Genomic DNA, 22,859 nt, shown 5'->3' on the forward strand with positions numbered 1-22,859 from the left:
CAGTTCACCATGTCACATTCACATCATTCAGCGATGTACGTCCTCAATGTAATCTTTTAATCCCGCTCTTTAGCACATACATTTAATGAGTGTAATGAGAATGAGTAAATCAGGCTGACAATACCTAAATACAGTTTATACCTCACCGCAAAAACAATAGGCACTTATGCTTTTACACCTTTAAGAGATTTAAAGGGTTAGATTAACTAAAAATTAAATAGTTATTATTTACCCATCCCTGGTTTTGTTCTAATGACATATACCTATTCTTTTTCAGACCACAAAAGGAAGAGAAAAAAAACATGAGAATGATCTCATGCAAAGTTCTGCATATTTTATATAATGAAATAAATATATAAATATAAATATATATATATATATATATATATATATATATATATATATATATATATATATATATATATATATATATATATATATATATATATATATATATATATATATATATATATATATATATATATATATATATATAAATTCAGGGTGTCCGCCAGGTCTTAAAATGTTTTAAATTTCATAAACAAAATTTTAGGTCTTTAAATTTAAAGTCTTAAATTAACTGAAATATTGTGTTGTAGGTCTTAAATAATTTTAAACAGGTCTTAATTCCCCTATGCCTATGTAAAGCTACCCAATCTGGCCAACACTCAATCACCTATAATAACTCATTTCAAAACTTCTTTTTTAAATGTTATTGCAAAATGATACAATTCACAACAGCAGTTAGACATTTTTACAGCAAATTCTCCAAATTAAATTCCATAATCAAGGAATAAAAACTAAAGCAACACATTCCTTTACATGGTCTTCCATTTATACAAAAACTATTTAAATAAGACCAAATCCATTAGAAGAAATCCTAAGTGTTTATCCCTGTATAAGTCTAAAATTTCATTCACAATGGTCTTAAAAGAGTCTTGTGTAATTATGAATAATATTACCTAAATTCATTAGCTCAGTGGCTCACTCTAACTCAGAAACACCTTAAATGACTAACAATACAATACAATACTACAACAACAACAACAACAACAACAACAACAACAACTACAATACTACTACTACTAATAATAATAATAATAATAATAATAATAATAATAATAATAATAATAATAATAATAATAATGAATAATAGTGAATATATCATAATATAATTTGGAAAAAAAGATTAATACATTTATAAATATTAAAAAATATAGCACATTTACAATAATTATACTGGTCTTTGTTTAAGAGCAGTTATTTGTTATTTACATTTTTCAGTCACACCAAGTTCTGAATGAATCCTTATTAGTGATTATATCATAGTTCAATTTCAGCTATATCACTCAGCCTTATTTGAAATATCTGAATATATAAAGTTATCGTGTTTATTTAACTCAATCTAACAGAACAATGCAAGTCATTTCAGTGTTGCCAAATTGATCTAATTTGTATGATTGTCTTATTTGTAGGATTTTGGGGCATGGGCTGATTGTACAAATTGCCATGAGATGAGGGTTATTTTATTGAACAACAGCAGTTCAGGTCCAGTGATGTTCACTTTTATAGTATCACTTGTCGAATTTATAGGTGTTGCTTCATTTTGTGCTGTTATTTATATTGATTTATTAAAACTATGCTACTACTCCACATAACCAGTATTTTTGTTGAATAATAAATTACGTTTTGGTTTGTTTTTCCCCAAACCCTTGGGATTGGCACACTTGGAATATACAACAAAATTAACATAAAAACATTCTATCAATTTTTTTTTCATCTTTGTTACATTGCCTTAAAGAGCCCCTATTATGAGTTTTTAAAAATGACCTTTCATGCAGTGTGCAACACAGCTCTAAGTGAATAAAAACATCCAGCTGAGGTTTAAATCTGAAAGTGGAATCTAGATTTTTTAAAATAAAAGATTCAACGTTGTTTAAATGATTCATCGTTTGTCGGAATCTTTTGCCTGTTCATATCAACATCGATATAAAACAATACCAAATATGTTCTGTGTTGGATCCGGTTAAACGTGAACGTGCCTTTCCCTTCAAACGCTAGCAGAGTACGTGTGTGTGTGGAACTGATGATGACTGAAGATGAGCGAACGTTCTTGTGATTAATGCAATAATCTACCCTGCAACGGGGGATTAGTCAGCTGTTTGTTAATGGAAGGATCAGAAAAGACTATTGATGTATGAGACTTTGTCAAAGGTTGACTGGAACTTTACGAGTACAAAGTTTATGGATCAGTTTCTTCCTCTATTTCACAAGTGTAAGTGTGTGCGAAAAATGGTTTCCTCCTTGTTTTCTCTAGATTGCAAAATATGTATTTAATTGTGTTTTGTTACTTGTAATCGCTCCACGCGGCTTGTGCTGTATCTGATTAACTTTTTATATTCACATAACGCGCTTAAAACCACTTTGCTGTCAGCTATTCCTACACGTGTGTGGCGGTAAAGTTTCAGAATAGTTCAGCTTTTGCCACTGTGTGGATTAATACTGAATATGCATCATGGTTAAGAATAGAGCAATACTGTATGCTGGTGTTAAACTGCATTGCTTTAATGCACTCCTGCATTGGGCTCTGATTATTTCAACAATGTTAATAAGTTGTGATGGGTGCTTCTCTGTCTCATGATGAACGCAGTTGACCAATTTCAACAGACTGGCTCATCAGACCAATCGGCGCAGATTAGCATCACGCAAAGGAGGGGTTTGGGAACAAATGAATCGCTGAATGAATCATATGGGAGTTGCTGGGATAATTAGGTAAAAATAAACACATATTATTATAAGATAAAAATATTATAAGACAAAGAAAGTGTTTTTTGACCTTGCATGCATATCAGCTTGTTGTTGGAGACCCCCAAAACCAAAAATATGATCTTTTATAATACATAATAGGGGCTCTTTAAATAAAAATTGGTCTTTTTAACACACATTACATTAAATGGATTTGAAACAGCTTTTATGAAAGAAAATAAATAGATAAATTGAATACGATGCGTTGTTTTAACTACACACTTCCAATTTCCAATGATTTCTAAAATGTCTTAAGGTTTCCATATCTCTGATGTTGCAGCTAAACAACCGCAACATAAAACAAATGTCATGACATTTTTAAAACATCCTCCTTTTGTTTGTCTGAAAAACAAACTCACACAGACAGCATTAGAACAACACCAGGGTGAGTAAATAATGACTGAACTTTCATTTCATGGGTGAACTATCCCTATGAAGCGTATCTAATGTTTCCATCTCAACAGTCCATCAAAACATGAAAGTGCAGATACTATATGCGTACGCCATTGTATAGATGTATATTCCCCTTCACTCATGACAGATTCACAGTAAAGGCTCAGTCTCCTTTCATTTTCCTCCTCAGTACACTTTCTCGCAGGGCTGAAACCTTTACTGAGGTTGAAAATCTGGGTCATTAAGGCCTAAATACATCCTGTAGTGACACGGCAAGCACAAGAAGCACAGCTAGAACTCACTCAGAAATACACTCGCAAACATTTTGATTACACGCATGTTTCGAGCGCTGTCAGAACACATAACATCAACAGAAAGGACAGCATTTACCTGACATTAAAAATGAACGAGAGCTTTACAGTTTGTCAGTCTCCAGTTGGACTTCAATACCCTGTGACAAAAGAAGCACCTTCCCTGAGAAGAATGACGTAAACACATTCATGACCTATACGGGCATCAATTAGATATCATTTTAAAGCTAAATATTAAATAGTTATGCTTTTTGGAGTGTATATGTATGTATGTATATATATATATATATATATATATATATATATATATATATATATATATATATATATATATATATATATATATATATACACACACACACACACACACACGCACACACGCACGCACACACGCACACATACAGTTGAAGTCTGAATCATTAGACCCCCTGTTTTTTTTTCCCCAATTTCTGTTTAACGGAGAGAATATTTTCTCAACACATTTCTAAACGTAATAGTTTTAATAACTTATTTCTAATAACTGATTTGTTTCATCTTTGCCATGATGACAGTACATGACAATTTACTAGATATTTTTCGAGATACTAGTATTAAACATTTAGACACAATTAATAAACAATTAGACGATCAGAAAAAAAAAAAACATTGCTTAAAGGGGCTAATAACTTTGACCTTAAAATGGCTTTTGAAAAATTTAAAACTGCTTATATTCTAGCCGAAATAAAAAAAAATAAGACTTTTTCCAGAAGAAAAAATATTTTCAGAAATACTGTGAAAATTTCCTTGCTCTGTTAAACATCATTTGGGAAATATTTAAAAAATAAATAAAAAATTCAAAAGGGAGCTAATAAATCTGACTTCAATAATATACATATATGTAAATATAAGCAATATCACACAGTAGCAGTGCGATAAGACTGTATATCGGCAATTTTTATTCGTATGTTTGAACAGATATTTTTTTAATTGTTGGCAGCATCTAAAATTAAACAATTGTAAAATTATAATAATGTTTTTAGATTTAATAATTTTTTATTTAAAAAATATGCTTACTATTGAAAAGTTTGGTGCTTTGAAAGAGGTCTTAAGCTTAAGGTCACATTTATTTGATCAAAATAAACATTGTGCAATATTGCGACAAATAACAGTAATTTATACAATATCAATTTAACATTAAATTATAAAAACTGCTCAAAAACAGTTTCATTATAATTTATCATTATTAATTTATCATTATTATTATTGTTTCAAATGTTTTTAAAATATTTTCCCAAGTGCTGTTTTACAGAAATTTTTTTAAACACGTCTTTAAACAAAATAGTTTTAATAATAATTTTTTGTCTTTGCTATAATGACAATATATAACATTTTCCTGGTTATTTTGATACTAGTATTCTGTTTAAAGTGCAATTTAAAAGCTAATTAGGTTAAGTAGTTTAACTAGGCAAGATAATGGGCTATATGCTCAGCTAGCGTTTTTCAGTGAATTATGAATTTCCGGTGAAAGCTTAATATGACTGTTCAATTTCAAACAGCATCAATGTTGTAATGTAATTCAAATATATTCAGTTAAATAGACTTCAGCATCCATCGGTTGTTAAATCTTAAAAAGAGACAAAGACCGTTTAAACAAGGCGCCGTAATTAGCAGCAGGCAAGCGCAGAAATTCCATTGAAAATAATGGGGTAAAATTAATTTCCATATTTTAAAGACATGGCACGGAAAAATATAATTTAATGAAGTGCTTCTTGTTTGGTTTGAGACCCACTTTATATTGTATCTCTTCCAGGCAGTGATGATCGCTGTTTTTTAAAGAAATCAGATATTAAACGCAGCGAGTTTGTATGGAATGACAATTAACCAGAAGCCCTGGGGCTGGCTGACTGAAATTAAAGTCTGTGTGCATATACCCCATTAGGCAAGTCATCGGACAAAAGCCAATCAAAAATATTTCTCTTAAAGGAGCTAATAATATTGACATTATTGACCCTATTAACCCTAATTTGGACCTTACATATTTTTTTTTCTTTAGATTTATATGCATATGAGTTTCTACTGTATATTGCAGCATTATTCGTTTTATGGCAGGTGTAGGCTCAAAAATAATTAGATTTATAAACGATTCTGAGCATCAGTAAACACTTTTACATTTAGATGCTGTTAATATAGAAATTTTAGGTTATATTGAACATACAAAAATGTATGTTCAAAACACCATATGTGAATAAATAGGATTTTTCTTAGACCAAGCTGCCCGATAATAATAATAATATTAATATTAATAGCAACAGCGCAGCCTTGAAACGCAAGACCTCTCGAGCCTGATTAGTATTTCTGAATCCTTCCAATAAAACACATCAAAACGACACAACCTCAAGAGGCTGCTTTAAGATTCCTGAAAAGGTACTCCTGAACATTTCCAATTAACACCAGTGAATTATTCAAGAAATGATGCATGTTCATTTGCATTGTAATATCTCAGAATGCGAAATCCACACATCTGATTTGTTTGCGGATGAAACTAATCTCCAACAAACGAACAATTCAAAAGCAATGCCCTTTGATCGCAGGTGGAGATGCTCAACTGATAAAAGAAGAAACAACTCTTGATGTAAATGTCATTTTAAACAAAAGCCACAAGTCGCAACCATCCAATTAATTCACCAGAAAAAAACACACACAAGACTGACATATTAAGCAAAGAGCGAATGATTGCAAAACCTAATCATATGAATGCGGAAAATAGATGGGTGTTTAATATAACTCAGTAATTTAGGCAGCTCATCAGTGAACGAATCAACAAATCGACTCGCTCTGGCTCAATCTTTCTTACGATGTCGAAACAAACAGGCAGGTTCGTGTTCTTGTCTCATTGCACTTGTAAGCATCTAGACAGCTGGTGCAAGACCTGCCATGTCAAATCCGTATCTCTAATCAACTGACGCTCTCAATGCTGGACTGTTTGCTTCTTCCACTATTCTTTAGTTTTACCGTCAGCTACCTTCTTATCTTCCTTACCCACCGTGCTTGTGTTCTGCTCTGGGTCAGTTCCTGTAACCGGCTGGGTCACTCTTTTCATGCGAAACGGGGATGGTGAGCATTTCAATGAGCCCGTGATAATGGAGTTATTCTCTGACTCGGTGAGCACGGCCGCGCTGCGACAGTAGCGCTTCAGTCCTTTGCGAAAGTGGATGGTGAAGAGGCCGTAAGTGATGGGATCCAGGATTGCATTAAACAGTCCAAAAATAAACAGCATGTGAGTCAGAGAGTGAGAAACAGTCTCTTCTAAATCCTCTGGAAGGAACCAGTACCAGAGACCCAGCAGGTAGTATGGAGTCCAGCAAACTATGAAGGAGGTCACGATGACTATGCTCATTTTTAAAGTCCTCATACGGGCCTTGGGGATGTTGCTGTGTGAACGGCGTAAGTGGACTTCCTTTGAAGAGACTGTAAAAGCAAGGAGAATTTAATGAATTTGAAGTGAACAATGCCATTTTTTGCAGATATCATACAGTGTTTTGAGGGCCTAAGTGCAGGGTTTTAAAAAAGATGGCGAATTTATGTCTCAGTATGAACTTCAAATGCATTATTCTGTATAAAAATCTTCACGCACCTGCATATTATGTGTTTAATCTATAGGCATGAGCAAGTATTCACCAACTAAACAACAATGGTGGACAACAGGACAATATCAATCAAGTTTGAACTATGGATGTAAAAATTTGCTTACATTTTTTTCATACTAACTCTGAGTAGCTCGTGTCTATTTAACGTGAATGTAATTCAATCGTTCAAATGAGTTGACACTCATTTTCTGCTAAACTCGGTGTGTGCGCAGAGCCTATGCACTATATATTGTGCCATTTGAATCGCATCCAAATGAATTAAATCTGAGGTAACGTTAACTAAATCCAAAGCCTACAAGGCACCACTACTGGGAAAAACAAATAACTTTATGGTGTATAATGAAAACAAGCTAATTATTTTACACAGCTAACAACACACATTGTAATATTGTTTGTAATAATTATCTTACCAATGATGCAAGAGGAAATTCCTCATTTTGTAACAAGATTTTGAAATGCCAAAGGCAAAAGCGCATCTGTAGCAATGTACCCACATTTTAATCCTGCATGCACACCTGCCTTCCAGTTATCTGCACCACAGAATATTTACATACACAAACCTGTATATACAGTTAGGTCCATAAATACTGGGACATCGACACAATTCTAACATTTTTGGCTCTATACACCAACACAATCGATTTGAAATGAAAAGATTTGTGCTGTACGCTTTAAATTAGAGGGTATTTACACCCAAATCAGGTGAACGGTGTAGAATTTACAACAGTTTGTATATGTGCGTCCCACTTTTTAAGAGTCCAAAACTAATGGGACAGAATAATAATCAAAAATCAAACTTTGACTTTTTAATACTTGGATGCAAATGCTTTGATTCAGGTCAGGGGATTGACTTGGCCATTGCATAACATTACACTTCTTTCCCTTCAAAAACTCATTGGCTGCTTTTGCAGTATGCTTTGAGTCATTGTCCATCTGCACTCTGCAGCGTCGTCTAATGAGTTCTAAAGTATTTGGCTGAATATGAGCAGAAAATATTGCCTGAAACCCTTCAGAATTTATCCTGCTGCTTTTGTTAGCAGTCACATCATCAATAAATACAAGAGAACCAGTTCCATTGACAGCCATACATGCCCACGCCATGTCACTATTACCATCATGCTTCACTGCTTAGGATCATGAGCAATTCCTTTATATCTCCATACTCTTCTCTTCCCATCACACTGGTACAAGTTGATCTTGATCTCATCTGTCCATAGGATGTTGTTCCAGCACTGTGAAGGCTTTTTTTATAACTCTAATCTGGCCTTCCTGTTTTTGAGGCTCACCGATGGTTTATATCTTGTGGTGAACCCTCTGTATTTACTCTGGTGTAGTCTTCTCTTGTTTGTTGACTTTGACACACATACACCTACCTCCTGGAGAGTGTTCTTGATCTGGCCAACTGTTGTGAATGGTGTTTTCTTCACCACAGAAAGAATTCTTTGGTCATCCACCACAGTTGTTTTCCATGGTCTTCCCGGTCTTTTGGTGTTGCTGAGCTCACCTGTGCCTTCTTTCTTTTTAAGAATGTTCTAAACAGTTGTTTTGGCCACCCCTAATGTTTCTGCTATCTCTCTGATGGGTTTGTTTAGTTTTTCAGCCCATTGTTGGCTTGCTTTACTGATAGTGACAACTCTTTGGATCTCATCTTGAGAGTTGTGAGTAACAGATTCTAAATGCAAATAGCACACATGAAATGAACTCTGGGTCTTTTATCTGCTCATTGTAATTGGGATGAGGGAATAACACACTCCTGGCCATGGCACAGCTTAGCGGGAGGCACATGCAAACTGTTGTAATTCCTACACTATTTACCTGATTTGGAATGTTAGAATTGTGTCTATGTCCCAATATTTATGGACCTAACTGTATTTGTATTTGATGATCAGTACAACAATGACTGTCTACATCGCCATGTACTAGCCTAGCACACAAAATACAGTGTTTTTGGAGATTTTTGCAGATATGTTTGTGTAAAGTTGTTGTATAAATGTACCTGAACTACTCTTACATAAATGTTGTTGTCAAGTACGTTAACATAGCATTAGCATATGAAGCTTTTTGTTGTTGTTGTTGAAAGCTGTGTCATTTAAATACAATCTAGCTTAAAATTGTAAACTCATCCATTGATAGGGTGATAAGCGTCATCATCTAAATTACCATAAATATGAGTTTCTGAGTAAAAGTTGGACATGAATAGTCTGCGAATTCCTATTGGTTACTGGGAAAACTTATAACAAAGTAATTTTAATACCTAAGTCTCTAAGTTTCATAAATTTAAGCATGGTGGTGGGAAGAACGACTACTAATGTGACTGCTATTCTTTGTTAATTCCCCCCCCCCCCCCCCCCCCCCAACAGCTACAGTCAATCCCTTTGTCTAGTTATTAATGTTTAATAAACAGTAAAATTATTATTATTTTTAAATTTATAGATTTTCATAAATCATCAAGCTGACTAATTAGCACAGCGAATGTTTATTTAGTTATCAACCACGGAGATTCGACGTTATCCTTTTTAAAAACAAAGCATTTGAACGCAACAAGCTGATTGTCAACTTTTCATTCAATCGTTTTCCTTCGGCTAAAGGCTGATTTATACTTCTGCATCGAGTGATTGGCGTGACCCACGGTGCCTGCCTTGCGTATAGCCGTGCATTTATAATTCTTTGTGGTGTTTGTGTTGCTCTGCAATAACACTTCTGAAACGCTAGCCAGCAGTAGGTTTTTATGTTCCTCTGTGTCAAATTTCTTCACTAGTGTTTAGTTTTTTCTGAACGCTACAAGTAGCTAAACTCGCTCATTCAGAGGCAGGAACCGACGGATGTGCAACAACTAAAGTTCACAAACCAAATCACAAAACAAAATCTGGAGCCCTTTCACAGGACTCGACATTTGTAAATACTCGCTCCATCGGACTCATAGCCCTGAGTGTCACATATGCTCGTCACCGGTACCAAGTCGACCAATCACAGAGCTTGCGGTACATGTCGTTGCGTGTGTAGTTACATTTTTGAAAGGTGTGCATCAGCATCAGCTACGGCGAGAGGTATGCGACCGCATGAAGGCTGTGCTGATGCATATGCGTGCACTTGACACAGAAGTGTAAATCAGCCTTTAGTCTCTATTTCAGAGGTCGCCACGGCAGAATGAACCGCCAACTATTCCAGCATATGTTTTACGCAGCGGATGCCCTTCCAGCCGCAACCAGTACTGGGAAACATACATCCACTCTCACATTCACACACTTATACACTACGGCCAATTTGGCCTATTCAGTTCACTCATAGTGTTTAACACTCGTGGGAAAACCGGAGCACCCGGGGGAAACCCACTCAAACATGGCGAGAACATGCAAACTCCAAACAGAAATGGGACTCGAACCAGCAACCTTCTTGTTGTGAGGTGACTGCTAACCATAGAGTCACCGTTATCTCAGCTTCATAAATGTAATGTAACATTAGTCTACTTTTGAACACAAAGCCACCTACTGTTTCCTTTAGTCATCCTTCGAGAGATTTCCACCAGAATCCTTGTGTAGCAGCAGATCATGATGGCCAGAGGAATCAGGAAGAGGCATATGAACGTGAACATATTGTAGATGGTTTCCTGCCAGTGTTTGACGAAGCTCCCTCGAGTAGTACACTGAGTGAAATTGGCTGGCACCGTGATGGTCACATTGTGAAACAGGAACATCTGTTGGGGAATACAGCAAGTCAGCAGGTTACAATCCCAAGTAATGTGCTTGTTCGAAACCTTCAAAATGCATGATGTAAACAAACTCCTGAAGGACAAACCAATTAGTAATATGAAGAATCTCGAATAGATTCTCTTACAATTAGAATTAGCCTTTACTGCCCCAATCTCTGTTTAATGCTAAATGTTATTCGCATCTACAGCCAATTAATGAAGTGAACTCTGTCAGCTATGCAAATTAGATGTGGCATATATTGCCTTCAGTAAAGAATGGACAGGATTCAGCCAATGTTTTATAAATATTATGATGCCTGACTACATATTCTATGACAAGGGCTTCTTAAATGACAAATGAAGATGGACACAGGCAACCTTCTGTCTTTTTATGCCTCTGAAATGATTCACATAAATAGCAGATAACCACATGACAACAAAATAGCCACTATAGCCTATATTGTGACCTTATATCTTCTATACAGTACTCATTCAAACACAATCTGCTGTCATAGAAATGTTTCATTGAAGTTCTTTTAACCGGCTGACCCATCATCAGCCTCGTCTAAAAGCACACTGATTTTAAACGCTCTACTTCATCAGGAGGAGCAAATAAAGAGGTCTTGGCATTTATTACTTCAACCGCAGAGTGTTTTAACATGTGCACGCCTGCTCTGATTGAGAATCACTCCATTTTAACACCCGTTTCAGTAATTCCTGCTGCTTTCGTCTTTATAAGCGTTTCTTCAGTTTAAATTGGAAGGTAATTTGCACTCCTTTAAGAAAATATATGTACAATGCAAAGACATCTGATTGACTTGCAGACTGCATAATTAATCTTTTGTGTGTGCGTTAGTAATGTCAAGTAATTCGTCTCAGTAAGCGCCCCTCATTATGTTAAATCCGAAGTAAAATTAAAGGGCTGATGAGAGAGTGTTCTGTAATTGCTCAGCTAATCTCACATCTATGAATTTTACAACACTTTCAGGCTTTGATTGTAATTTTACATTAGGTCTAGGGAGAACAGGAAATAAGCCACTGATTTAAAGTGTGTGGTTGGTGATACATATGTGAAACAGTTTGGGATGGGATAACACCAGATACTTGTGTGAATACATGATAAACAAAATACAGTAAATTCATTATTTATTCATGCCAAACTTGTATGGGTCTTTCCTCCACTGTGGAACACAAAATAACCCAGTACTCACTATGTACACACTGTTTGTACATTGGAGAGTGAATTCCCTAAATTAACATTCTGTGTCTGTGTATAAAATGAGACTCCCTCATGCAACTGGGATGATTGACACCACTGTAATTATAGCAAACTTCTGGTGTCTTGTGCATTTGGTATTGGCTATTTTTGACCAAAAGTAATATTACAGCAACAAAAGACTCATTTTGTTCTGCATTTTTTAATAAACCACTGTAGGAGGCTTTGTGTTTTGTTAGGAAGACTGTTTTGTGGAGAAGACTATGAGCTATGTGAAAAGAAGATACAAGTCCTGATATTGGGGTATGTTGATTAGTTATTTTTAAGATAAAGCATTTGGGTTTAAGTCTTGCTATAATTTTGCTATTTTCTCTATCAATATTTGCCAATATAAAAGAGCGTTTTTAGAATTAAAAAAATTAATTTGTGCTGGAACGACATGAAGGAAATAAGTTATTAGCTTATTAGTTTTTACTAATTTAAGTGGATTGAACATAAAATGATTAAGTTGTCACACAAAACTTGTGTTGATTCAAAATTATTTCAAATAAGTTCTTTGAACAAACAGCAAACAGTTTTTTTGAGTGTATCTGGTACCAAGTATACAGAGGAGATCTTTATAGAAAAACTGCATGAGCTTCACATGCCGAAATCACATGTAAAAAAAATTCAAAACATTTGAAACACATGAAACATGGACACTGGAACTTTTTCATGTGATAAAAAAATGTGAATACATGATCACACATTAATGATTCACATAAGGTTTTAACATGACACTTGTATGTTTTTTTCTGTAGAAAAGATACTTGATTCATGTTTAAACACCCTGTTCAGTTTGGTTTTATAGATGCATTGCAGATTTTCTGCTAATGCAGTTGTCTACCTGCATTCATTTTTTTGGAGGTATGTGATCATTGAATGCAGCTCTCACCCCTAATAATAATTTTAGTGTGTAAAATACAGCATTTAAAAAAAAAACTGTGATATATTTTATAAAACAAAAACAGCCTTTAAAAATAAAGAAGTGTAATATTTTATTAGTTATAAACAAGTACTATGAAAATAACTACACTCACCAGCCACTTTATTAGGTACAGCTGTCCAACTGCTTGTTAACGCAAATTTTTACTCAGCCAATAACATGGTAGCAACTCAATGCATTTAGGAATGTAGACGTGGCCAAGACGATCTGCAATTTAAATCGAGCATCAGAATGGGTGATTTAAGTGACTTTGATTGTGACATGTTTGTTGGTGCCAGATGGGCTGGTCTGAGTATTTCAGAAACTGCTGATCTACTGGAATTTTCACGCACAACCATCTCTTGGGTTTACAGAGAATGGTCCGAAAAATTGAAAATATCCAATGAGTTCTGTGGGCGCAAATGCCTTGTTGATGCCAGAGGTCAGAGGAGAATGGCCAGACTGGTTCCAGCTGATAAAAAATATCAACACTCATTACAACCGAGGTATGCAGAAGAGCATCTCTGAATGCACAACATGTCAAACCTTGAAGCGTATGGGCTAAAGCAGCAGAAGACTACACCGGGTACTAGTTAAGTGTACCTAATACAACGACTGAGTGAGTGAGTGTATTTTTTATATATGGAACTCCATGTTTTCTCTGGACATCACAGACCTGTTTGATGTGACAATATTACCTGCAGTGGAAAATGCCCTCTCACTATAGGGACAAAGGTGTCAGGCAAAGCCAAGTATTATGATCTGACTGAAATGGGCTGGTGGAGGAATAGTGTAACAGGCTCAATTAATGTAAATAGTGAATAATCCCCTTCTGTGTCTGGAGTCTTTTATCCTTCTATCCTTAGTAAGTGTACTTTTTAGTAGTTTTCAATGAAGTGCAGTAGGTTCTTTTTTTTCATGCAGTGTGATACGGAGCTAAGTGTTTTTTTTCACATGAGGAACTCAGTGTTTTTAAATGTGCCATCAGTTAAGCTGCAGAAGTGCTCTCAGTTGCTCACAGCTGAGCATTTTTGGAAGAGTGCTGGCATTTTCAGCTGCACTAAAATGCTTCGGTGGACACAATCTCTAAGCATTGTCTTTTGTTCTGGTAAATCACATTAATGCTACTATACACAATGCAATGAGCTCATCCAGCATACGACTGTCTAGAGTAGTGTGTTTTTCTTTGATGGTGGGCAGGGCAGACAGCATCTTACATTATGTCACTTGGACTGCCTTGTTGAGCATAGTGGCTCTTCGAACATTATGTTTCATTACAGTTCAATTCAATTCAATTCACTTTTATTTGTATAGCGCTTTTACAATGTAGATTGTGTCAAAGCAGCTTCACATAAAAGATCATAGTAAATTGAAACAGTGTAGTTCAGTTTTCCGTGTTTAAGTTCAGTTTAGCTCAGTTCAGTGTGGTTTAATATTCACTACTGAGAGTCCAAACACTGAAGAGAAAATCTCTTTAGTGCTCTCATCTCTACAGGCTCTTTATTTTCCAAATATCTATTTTATATAAATTATGGGAAGTTCTTTGATTTGTATTACATACCAAACTAAAACCTCATACCAAACAGCTTAACATGAATTTATCTTTACACCCCTAATATTTATAGTTATTTAACAAAAAACAATATTTAGTCAAATAAACAAACAAAAATAATGTCCAGGTAACACTACTGTATATACTGTATGCACATCTATTGTACTTTACAACCTTACAACTTTAAATGTATTATATGAAGACTTAGAACATTCAGCTAAACTTTTCACAAAAGACGAAAAGTCGGACAAGTTTGGAATGACAAGAAGGAGAGTAAATGATGATGATTTTCAATTTGGGTGAATACAAATATTTTAAGAAAATTGCAGTGACGAAGTAACCAAAGTAACGAATTACAAATACTCAAAATGATTTTCATTAAGTAGTTTTTCTCAGGAATTGTAATTTACTAAGTAGTTTTAAAAATGTGTACTTTACTCTGAGTACATTTTTTTGTGCAGTATCGGTACTTTTACTTCACTACTTTCCTTCAACCTGCAGTCACTCTTATTTTTTGTCTATGGGGATTGGCTAAAGTACAAAAATCAGTCTTGCGATTCCTGTCCAATCAAATCACACATAGACAGTAAATCGCATTATACTGAACTACGTCAAGACATATGCACTTTATAAATGCAGCAAACCGATTGGAGGCATTAAAAGTGTCCAAGAAGATGTCCAAAATCTTTACCCACAATAAGCCAGAGACTGTTTAGACTGCATGTCACTTATGAAAGGATGGCGGATGTTTACTGTATAATGACTGAAATCACCAAACAGTCTTAAACGATAAATAAATGCACTACAGAATGTTACGTTTACACACTCACAAATTGCATGTAAATGCATGAGCTTTTCACAACGTAATACTTACTACTCACTACTCTTGATTACTTTTTACCCATACTTTGAGTAATATTTATAACAGATACTTTTACTTGGTCCCACTTTATATTAAGGGTCCTTAACTACTATGTACTTACACAGAAACTAATAATTCGTTACAATGTACTTATTGTGTACATACATGTATTTACTGTGTACTTATGCTTGATTAAATACCTGTATGTAATTAAATTCTGTAATTACATTTGTAAATACACTGTTGACCATTACTTACACCTTAACCCACCCTTAAACCTACCCACACCACCAAACCTGTCCATAACTCTACCCCTATCCCAACTCAAGAGCACCACAAGTGTTCTCAAATACATTATGAACACAGTAAGTACATTGTATTTATTTTTTTGTTGCAAGTATATAGTAGTTAAGGACACTTATCATAAAGTGGGACCTTTTACTCTACTTACAGTATGTTTTTGGGCAAGTAATGGTACTTGTACTTGAGTATTATTTTTCAGTACTCTTTCCACCACTGGAAAATTGTATATCAGGCTAAACTAAACTAAATTAAACTAAAGTAAACTAAACTAAACTAAACTAAACACTATCTAATGCATATTTCACATACAGTGAATGGATTTGTAGCTTAAAGTAAGATTAAATATATAACATATATGAATATTTCAAGTCTTGACTCAAAAAGGCAAGCAGATAAACCTCCAGTCATTTTTGATCTCTCTACTTGATTCCGCGTGTTACACTTGACTCTGGGGTTCTGTCGAATTTGAGTAATGCAGCACACAGAGATAAGACACAATGAAAAACATGAAAAATCACTCAAGCAGCTCCTCACCTGAGGGACGGAGAGAACAACACTCATCACCCAGGCCACGCTCAGCATTATTTTGTTCTTCTTCTTAGCCTTATTAATGGCCAGAGGGTTGAGAATGGCCGATTGTCTGTCCAGGCTTATGACCACGGTCACAAATGCGCAGGAGTACATAGCCACGAGCTTCAGAAACATTAACAGCCTGCAAGCCAGATCTCCCGCCAGCCACTGAACCGTGATGTTCCAAGCTGCATCCACTGGCATCACGATGAAAGTCACTAGCAGGTCGGCAACGGTGAGGTTCATGATTAAAATTCGTACATGGGACTTGCGCTTGTTGTTGGTGCTGGCAGCCCACAACACGCCGAGGTTGCACACAGCTGACACTGCGCAAAGAGTGAAGGTAATTATCACCCTCACTTTTGCTGCCATGGAAAAGGTGGGCAGCTGCAATGCCGCTTCACCTGTGTTATTGTTACACGTGGGCAAATCACAACTGCCATTCAGAGTATCTGCAGTCAGCTGGTGAAACATGATGTTCTCAGATGTTGGAGAGCTGTCATTCATCACTGAAGAGCGAAAGCGTGTGTTAGCTGCATTCGCTCGACACCCTGCTGTACAGTGAGGATCACAGACGATTCATGATTTCCAGTAAATGGAAGGGCTCCTTTATAGTACAGCACTACAGTTGGATTACAAAAAAACAAGTATCATCATATATAATAATACTATATGTATACACATGTCTTTTCCGTCATACTTTACAACAAATCTTCATTGGATAATGTTAGTTCATGTATTAACTAACACGAAGTAATAATGAACAATACGTGTACAGCATTTATTAAACATACTAAACATACTATATACTAAACATACTATATTTACTAATGCATTATTAAAATCCAAATGCATGATTCTAACATTAGTTAATGTACTGAGATAACAAGCACAAACACTGAAAAACTGTATTATTAGTGGCTAATGTTAACAACGATTAATAAATACTGTAATAAATGTAATAATATTTATTGTTTGACTAACTTAGTTAACAATAACTAATGTAACCTTATTGTAACATTAACTAATGCAACATTATAGCAAAGTGTTATATATTTTGCATGAAAATGCAAGTTTTATATTGATTATTCATTTTTTATGATCTTTAAAGGAATAGTTTTAAAAATAAAATCAATTTAAAAACGTGTTAGTTTACTATCCCTTAAGCAAAGATGTTTTCTTCAATAAAACACTAAAGAAGATTTTTAGCCAAAACTGTGGTTCTAAATGCAAGTCGGTGTCAATAAACATAAGCAAAACCAATATTAATACCTGTGGTTTCTGATGATACTAAGGTCTAACAAAGAAAAACATTCAGTCTGTGCAAGAAACTGAACATTATGTATATTATTGCATTTACACCTCAACACTGAATGTGCTCATGACATGTCGCATAATGACTTGTGTGCTGGCACAGGCTCATATTTTGCTTTTTAATACTTACATTTATCACCAGGAGCCATAGGTATTTACTTTGTTTTGCCAGTATATGTTTTTTTTTTTTTTTTTTTGATTCAGCTTAAAATCTTTGTAAAGATTCTGCCAAAGAAAAGTTACCTGCCACCTGTCTACAACAGCATTATTTTATTTATTTTTTTATTTTTATTTTGGGTGTAGTAACGTCAGTTTTTCTACAAACGCCATGGTTAAAGAGTGTTTACTCTAGTAAAACCATGGTTTAGTTTCGTAAGGGTTTAAATGAATTGCTAAAACACTACTGCATCTCTACAGAAATAATCTAGATTTAGAATGTGAATTACAAGTCTAAAACATGCTAATATTCTCATTCATCAATAACAACTTATTTCAAGTTTTTTTTCATAATTATTATTTTATTATATTATAATATTCAGACATACCTGATACAACGGGATGATCCGTTAGAAGAAATCCAATGACCTTGAAATTAGTTGTTTGAACATCTCAACGCATAAAAAAATCTTGATTAATTCATATTTCCTTCATGTGCTTCTAAAATCCGATCTTCAAGTTCGAATGCACAGAGATGTGCTGAAAGAAAACGGTAGTTCCTCATCTAACAAACACCTGTTCGCAAGGTGACATTCGTCTCAATCAAAGAGTTAGTCAAAATTGCAAGGCACCAATCTATACTTTTTTTCAGAGAAAGTGCCTTTTAAATATACAAAATAGTCTGCAGAAAGTAAGTTTCGGGTGATATTCACCAGTATGTGCCTTCGACCGCATCCTTAGCTGGTGGTTTCTCTTCCAGTTGCAGAGTGAAGTGTGACTGTCCGTGTACGTCTCCTTCGCTCTGCTGCAGCGCGCGCATTCACGGACTTTCCACCTCTTTTAATTCCCTCGCGCGTCACTTGACAACATTCGCGCTCGCTCTCGCTCTCGCTGCGCGTGTCAATCTGGACTGTCATCATATAGGTCACATTGTCGTTATCCATACGTATTTTTAGCAATGTACACTCAGTAATTTCACATTAACCAGAGGGCTAGTTAAAGGGCTGAGATGTGCTGGGTTTCTAAAGGGATTAGAATCCCCTCACCATCGAAGAAAATCATTGAAGTTCGTATACTGAAGAATTTAATCATCCAAGCGGCTTCTAACATGTGATTTTAGTAAACACAAAGATTAGATTAGCGCAAATTTTCACACTGTGCCAAACAGCTGCTCACAAATCGAATTTGCTGTCACCTGTGGGGGTTGCTGGAGCTTAAAGCCTGTAAACCCTGTATTTGAAATCTAAATAGAACAAAAACATCCCTTTTCAAATAGAAAAACGACCAGTTTTCATATTTGATGCTCTTTGTTGATGACCTTGTTTCATGGCACTACTGGTTCCACTTTACACTGAAAACCCTAATACATGATTAAACTAATTTGATCAATTGAATTGAGTAATGGGGTTTCAAAAAACTTGAAAGCTTAAGTTTAATGAATTGGTGCTTTTGCAGAATGTACTTTTTCCTTCACACTCAGTATAGGCATACTCAACTTATTAAGTTAAAAATCATTTGGTGTCAATTTGACTCCACCTAAAGGCATAGTTTAACAGCAAATTTAAATTTTTCTCACTGTTCACTCTCCTTCAAGTGGCTCCAAAATGTATGTTTCTTTATTTTGTTGAAGACTAAAAAGGATCATTTGCAGAAACCTGAAAATCTGTAACCATATTAGGAAAAACAAATACTATGGAAGTCAATGGTTACAGGTTTCTAGCTTTCTTCAAAATATCATCTTCTGTGTTAAACCGGAGAAAGTCAAGTTTGAACAAGTACATGGCGAGTAAATGATGACAGAAGTTTCATTTTTAGGTGAACTTTAAATATTTAAGCTTGCTCAAGATGGACATTAAACCAAAATTAATTTTAAATGTTTTTTTTTAATTTAGCAAAATTAATTATTCATAATAAAATTCTTTTGGTTAATGAAAGCTTTGTGTATATAGCATTCTAGACAAAAATAAGCAATTCAATGCACATTTAACAGATTTATTGATAAAAGTTTAAAGAGCCCATATTATGGCTTTTTGAAAATGCCCTTCCATGTAGTGTGTCACACAGCTCTAAGTGAAGTGAAATATCCAGCTAAGGCTTAAATCTGTAAGTTTACAGTGTTTAAAACTATTGATTCATTTATAAAAGAGTCGACTCATAGTGCTTCAAACGAGTCGTCTTGATAACGAGTTATTAGGTGTTTCGCGATGACGCAGCTACGAAACACAAGTAGTTGCACGCGCAAGCCCGGGAGATTTGAAACCTGCGGCCCCGCCCACTAACAGAAAAAAGTCACACACACACACACAGAGACACACACAGACACTGGTAGAATGAAGTCACGCTGTGCAGATGGAGATTATTGTCAGTTCACCCAAAGATGAAACCTTAGCATATAGCCTAGCCTTGAGCAGATCGAGAGCCTCTGGAAACTACCTGCTTACAAAGAAGACTTCATCAGTTTGTTAAAGGAAGGATCAGTAAAGACTGTCAGAACAAGGATCAGTGGATCATGAATCAGTTTCTTCCCCCATTTCACCAGTGTAAGTACGTGCGATTAAAATTGTTGCCTCGTTTACTCTAGCTTGCAAATTATGCATTTAGTTGTGTTTTGTTACTTGTAACCGTGTGTGCTGTATCAGGTTAACTCTTTATATTCTCATATCGCGTGTAAAGCTACGTTGAAAACGCGACGCGTGCCGCTTTGTTTATGGATAGTCAGCTATGTGTGTGTGTGTAATGTGTGTGTGTGTGGCTCCTCTGAGGACGGTCGTTTGTGTGAGTGTCTCCTCTTAGGAGGTTGATGTGTGTGTGTGTGTGTGTGTGTGTCTCTGAATAGGGTAAAGCTCTAGGCAAAGGGTGATCAAAGGGACCCGTTTGTAAAATGAGGACCGGGGGGGGGGGGGGGGGGGGGGGGGGGGTGGGGGGGTGTCGCGGTTGAAATCGCGGATGTAACTGAGGACGCGGAGGGGGAGGGAGGTGTCGCCGCCGCGCCGTCTCTATTCTGGACGCGCCGGCCCTGTGTGTGCGTGTGTGTAAAAGAGCAAGTAAACTGCTAGGACATATCCTCGCCAGTTCTTGGACTTTTTGCTTGATAAAATAGTTAGTCGTCAGTATTTTCTAGTCCATCGTCTGTATTTACATTCACCCACTGGCAGCCAAAATCCACTATGAAGCGTGTGTACACTGTGACTACTTTTATATTGTTGATAATCTGCTGGGCATTTCACTCTGTCTCGCCCTGAAGCCTGTCAGTGTCGTCGACCAATCGCAGCAGCCTGTCATTGGTCCAATCAGCGCAGATTAGCTTCGCGCTGAGGACGAGTTTGGGTACAAAAGAATCGCTGAACGATTCATATGGGAGTCGCTGGGATAACTAGGTAAAAATAAATGCATATTATAAGACCATCAAAGTGTTGTTTGACCTTGCATGCATATTAGACTGTTGTTGGAGACCCTTACAACCTAAATATGACCCTATTTCATCTATAATATGGGCTCTTTAAATAATGACAGGACAGTAAACAGTGGGTTTTTATGGTTATTTGCCATCACTGTAAAGTTAGTAACATTAGAGGAAATGTCCAGCATTACCTAGTGCACCTAAAATGAACAACCATGTGCACATTAATACACTTCAATAAACTACCTGACAAAAGTCTTACCATCGATCCCAGCTGTAAGAGCAACACTTATCGGCCTCCTTCAGGACGGTGACGAGTTTGCTTATAGACAGGAGGTTAAGGAGCTGGCTGTCTGGTGCAGTCACAACAACCTGGAGCTCAACACACTCAATACAGTGGAGATGATAGTGGACTTCAGGAGAAACCACCCTGCTCTTCCCTCACTGAGCATTATGGACAGCATTGTGGCAGCAGTGGAGTCATTCAGGTTCCTGGGCACCACCATCTCTCAGGACCTGAAGTGGGACACTTACATTGACTCCATTGTCAAAAGAGCTCAACAGAGGCCGTACTTTCTTTGTCAGCTGAGGAAGTTCAACCTTCCAATGGAGTTGCTGAAACAGTTCTACACCTCCATTATTAAATCAGTCTTCTGCACATCAATAACTGTCTGGTTTAGCTCAGCTACCAAATACAACCTCCAAAGACTACGTTGAATAGTTCGGACTGCTGAGCGAATCACTGGTACAACCCTTCCTACTCCACTAGAACTGTACTTATCCAGAGCTGCTCACACCCAGTACACTGCCTCTTTGAACTGTTCCCTTCTGGTCGACGCTACAGAGCATGCGCACCAGAACAGCCCGACACAGAAACAGTTTCTTCCCTCAGGCAATCCATCTCATGAAGACTTGATAATAATAATTGTGGAACCAACATCACTACTTGCCATACACTTTTATGCACATACACACTTATTTAACAACACACTTTACATGCCAATTTGCACATAAACAGCTGCACATATAACGTTGTATATAGTAATATAGCTCTACTTGTCAATTTGTATGTTTGCATACTATTTTTTAAAATATATTTATTATCTGTTTTTTGTCCTGTCTCTAATTCTGTTGCACTGTAGAAGCTCTGTCACGAAAACAAATTCCTTGTATGTGCGAACATACCTGGCAATAAAGCTGATTCTGAATTAATAACTTGACTTCTAGTTGATTATTTGGAAAAGTGGCAGAAGGTAGGTTTTTCTGATGAGTCATCTGTTGAACTGCATCCCAATCATCACAAATATTGCAGGAGACCTATTGGAACCTGCATAGACGCAAGATTCTCACTGAAATCAGTCAAGTTTGATAAAGGAAATATTCAGTATGGGGGCGTGCGAGAGTTCTGCAGAGTGGATGGCAAAATCAACAACCTGAGAAATCAACACAATCTCACGGCAATTCGTAACTTTTTGATTTAGTGGCTAATTCGTACGAATTCGTACGATCTAATTCGTACAATTTAGTACGATTTGCTCATCCCCCAATGACGGTTGGGTTTAGGGGTGGGGTTAGGTGCCATGCCTCCTTTTTAAAATCGTAAGTATTTTACGTTTTGACAGTTTAGTGGCTAATTCGTACGAGTTCAGTCGTACGGAATTGTACGAATTAGCCACTAATCTGTCAAAACGTAAAATAC

General features: G+C 36.1%; 1 protein-coding gene across 1 annotated transcript; it reads right to left on the reverse strand.

Moving 5' to 3' along the window:
• Positions 1 to 6,267: 6,267 nt before the first annotated feature.
• gnrhr4 (gonadotropin releasing hormone receptor 4) lies at positions 6,268 to 18,211 on the reverse strand. Its single transcript, XM_056478390.1, has 4 exons — positions 18,150 to 18,211; positions 16,255 to 16,912; positions 10,625 to 10,829; positions 6,268 to 6,956 (listed from the first exon to the last, which is right to left on the reverse strand). The coding sequence occupies exons 2-4, from the start codon at positions 16,795 to 16,797 to the stop codon at positions 6,484 to 6,486; spliced, it is 1,221 nt and encodes a 406-aa protein (XP_056334365.1). The 5' UTR covers positions 16,798 to 16,912; positions 18,150 to 18,211; the 3' UTR covers positions 6,268 to 6,483.
• Between the last annotated feature and the right edge of the window lie 4,648 nt (positions 18,212 to 22,859).

Source organism: Danio aesculapii, chromosome 18, assembly GCF_903798145.1.
Source record: "Danio aesculapii chromosome 18, fDanAes4.1, whole genome shotgun sequence".
Taxonomy (NCBI): domain Eukaryota; kingdom Metazoa; phylum Chordata; class Actinopteri; order Cypriniformes; family Danionidae; genus Danio; species Danio aesculapii.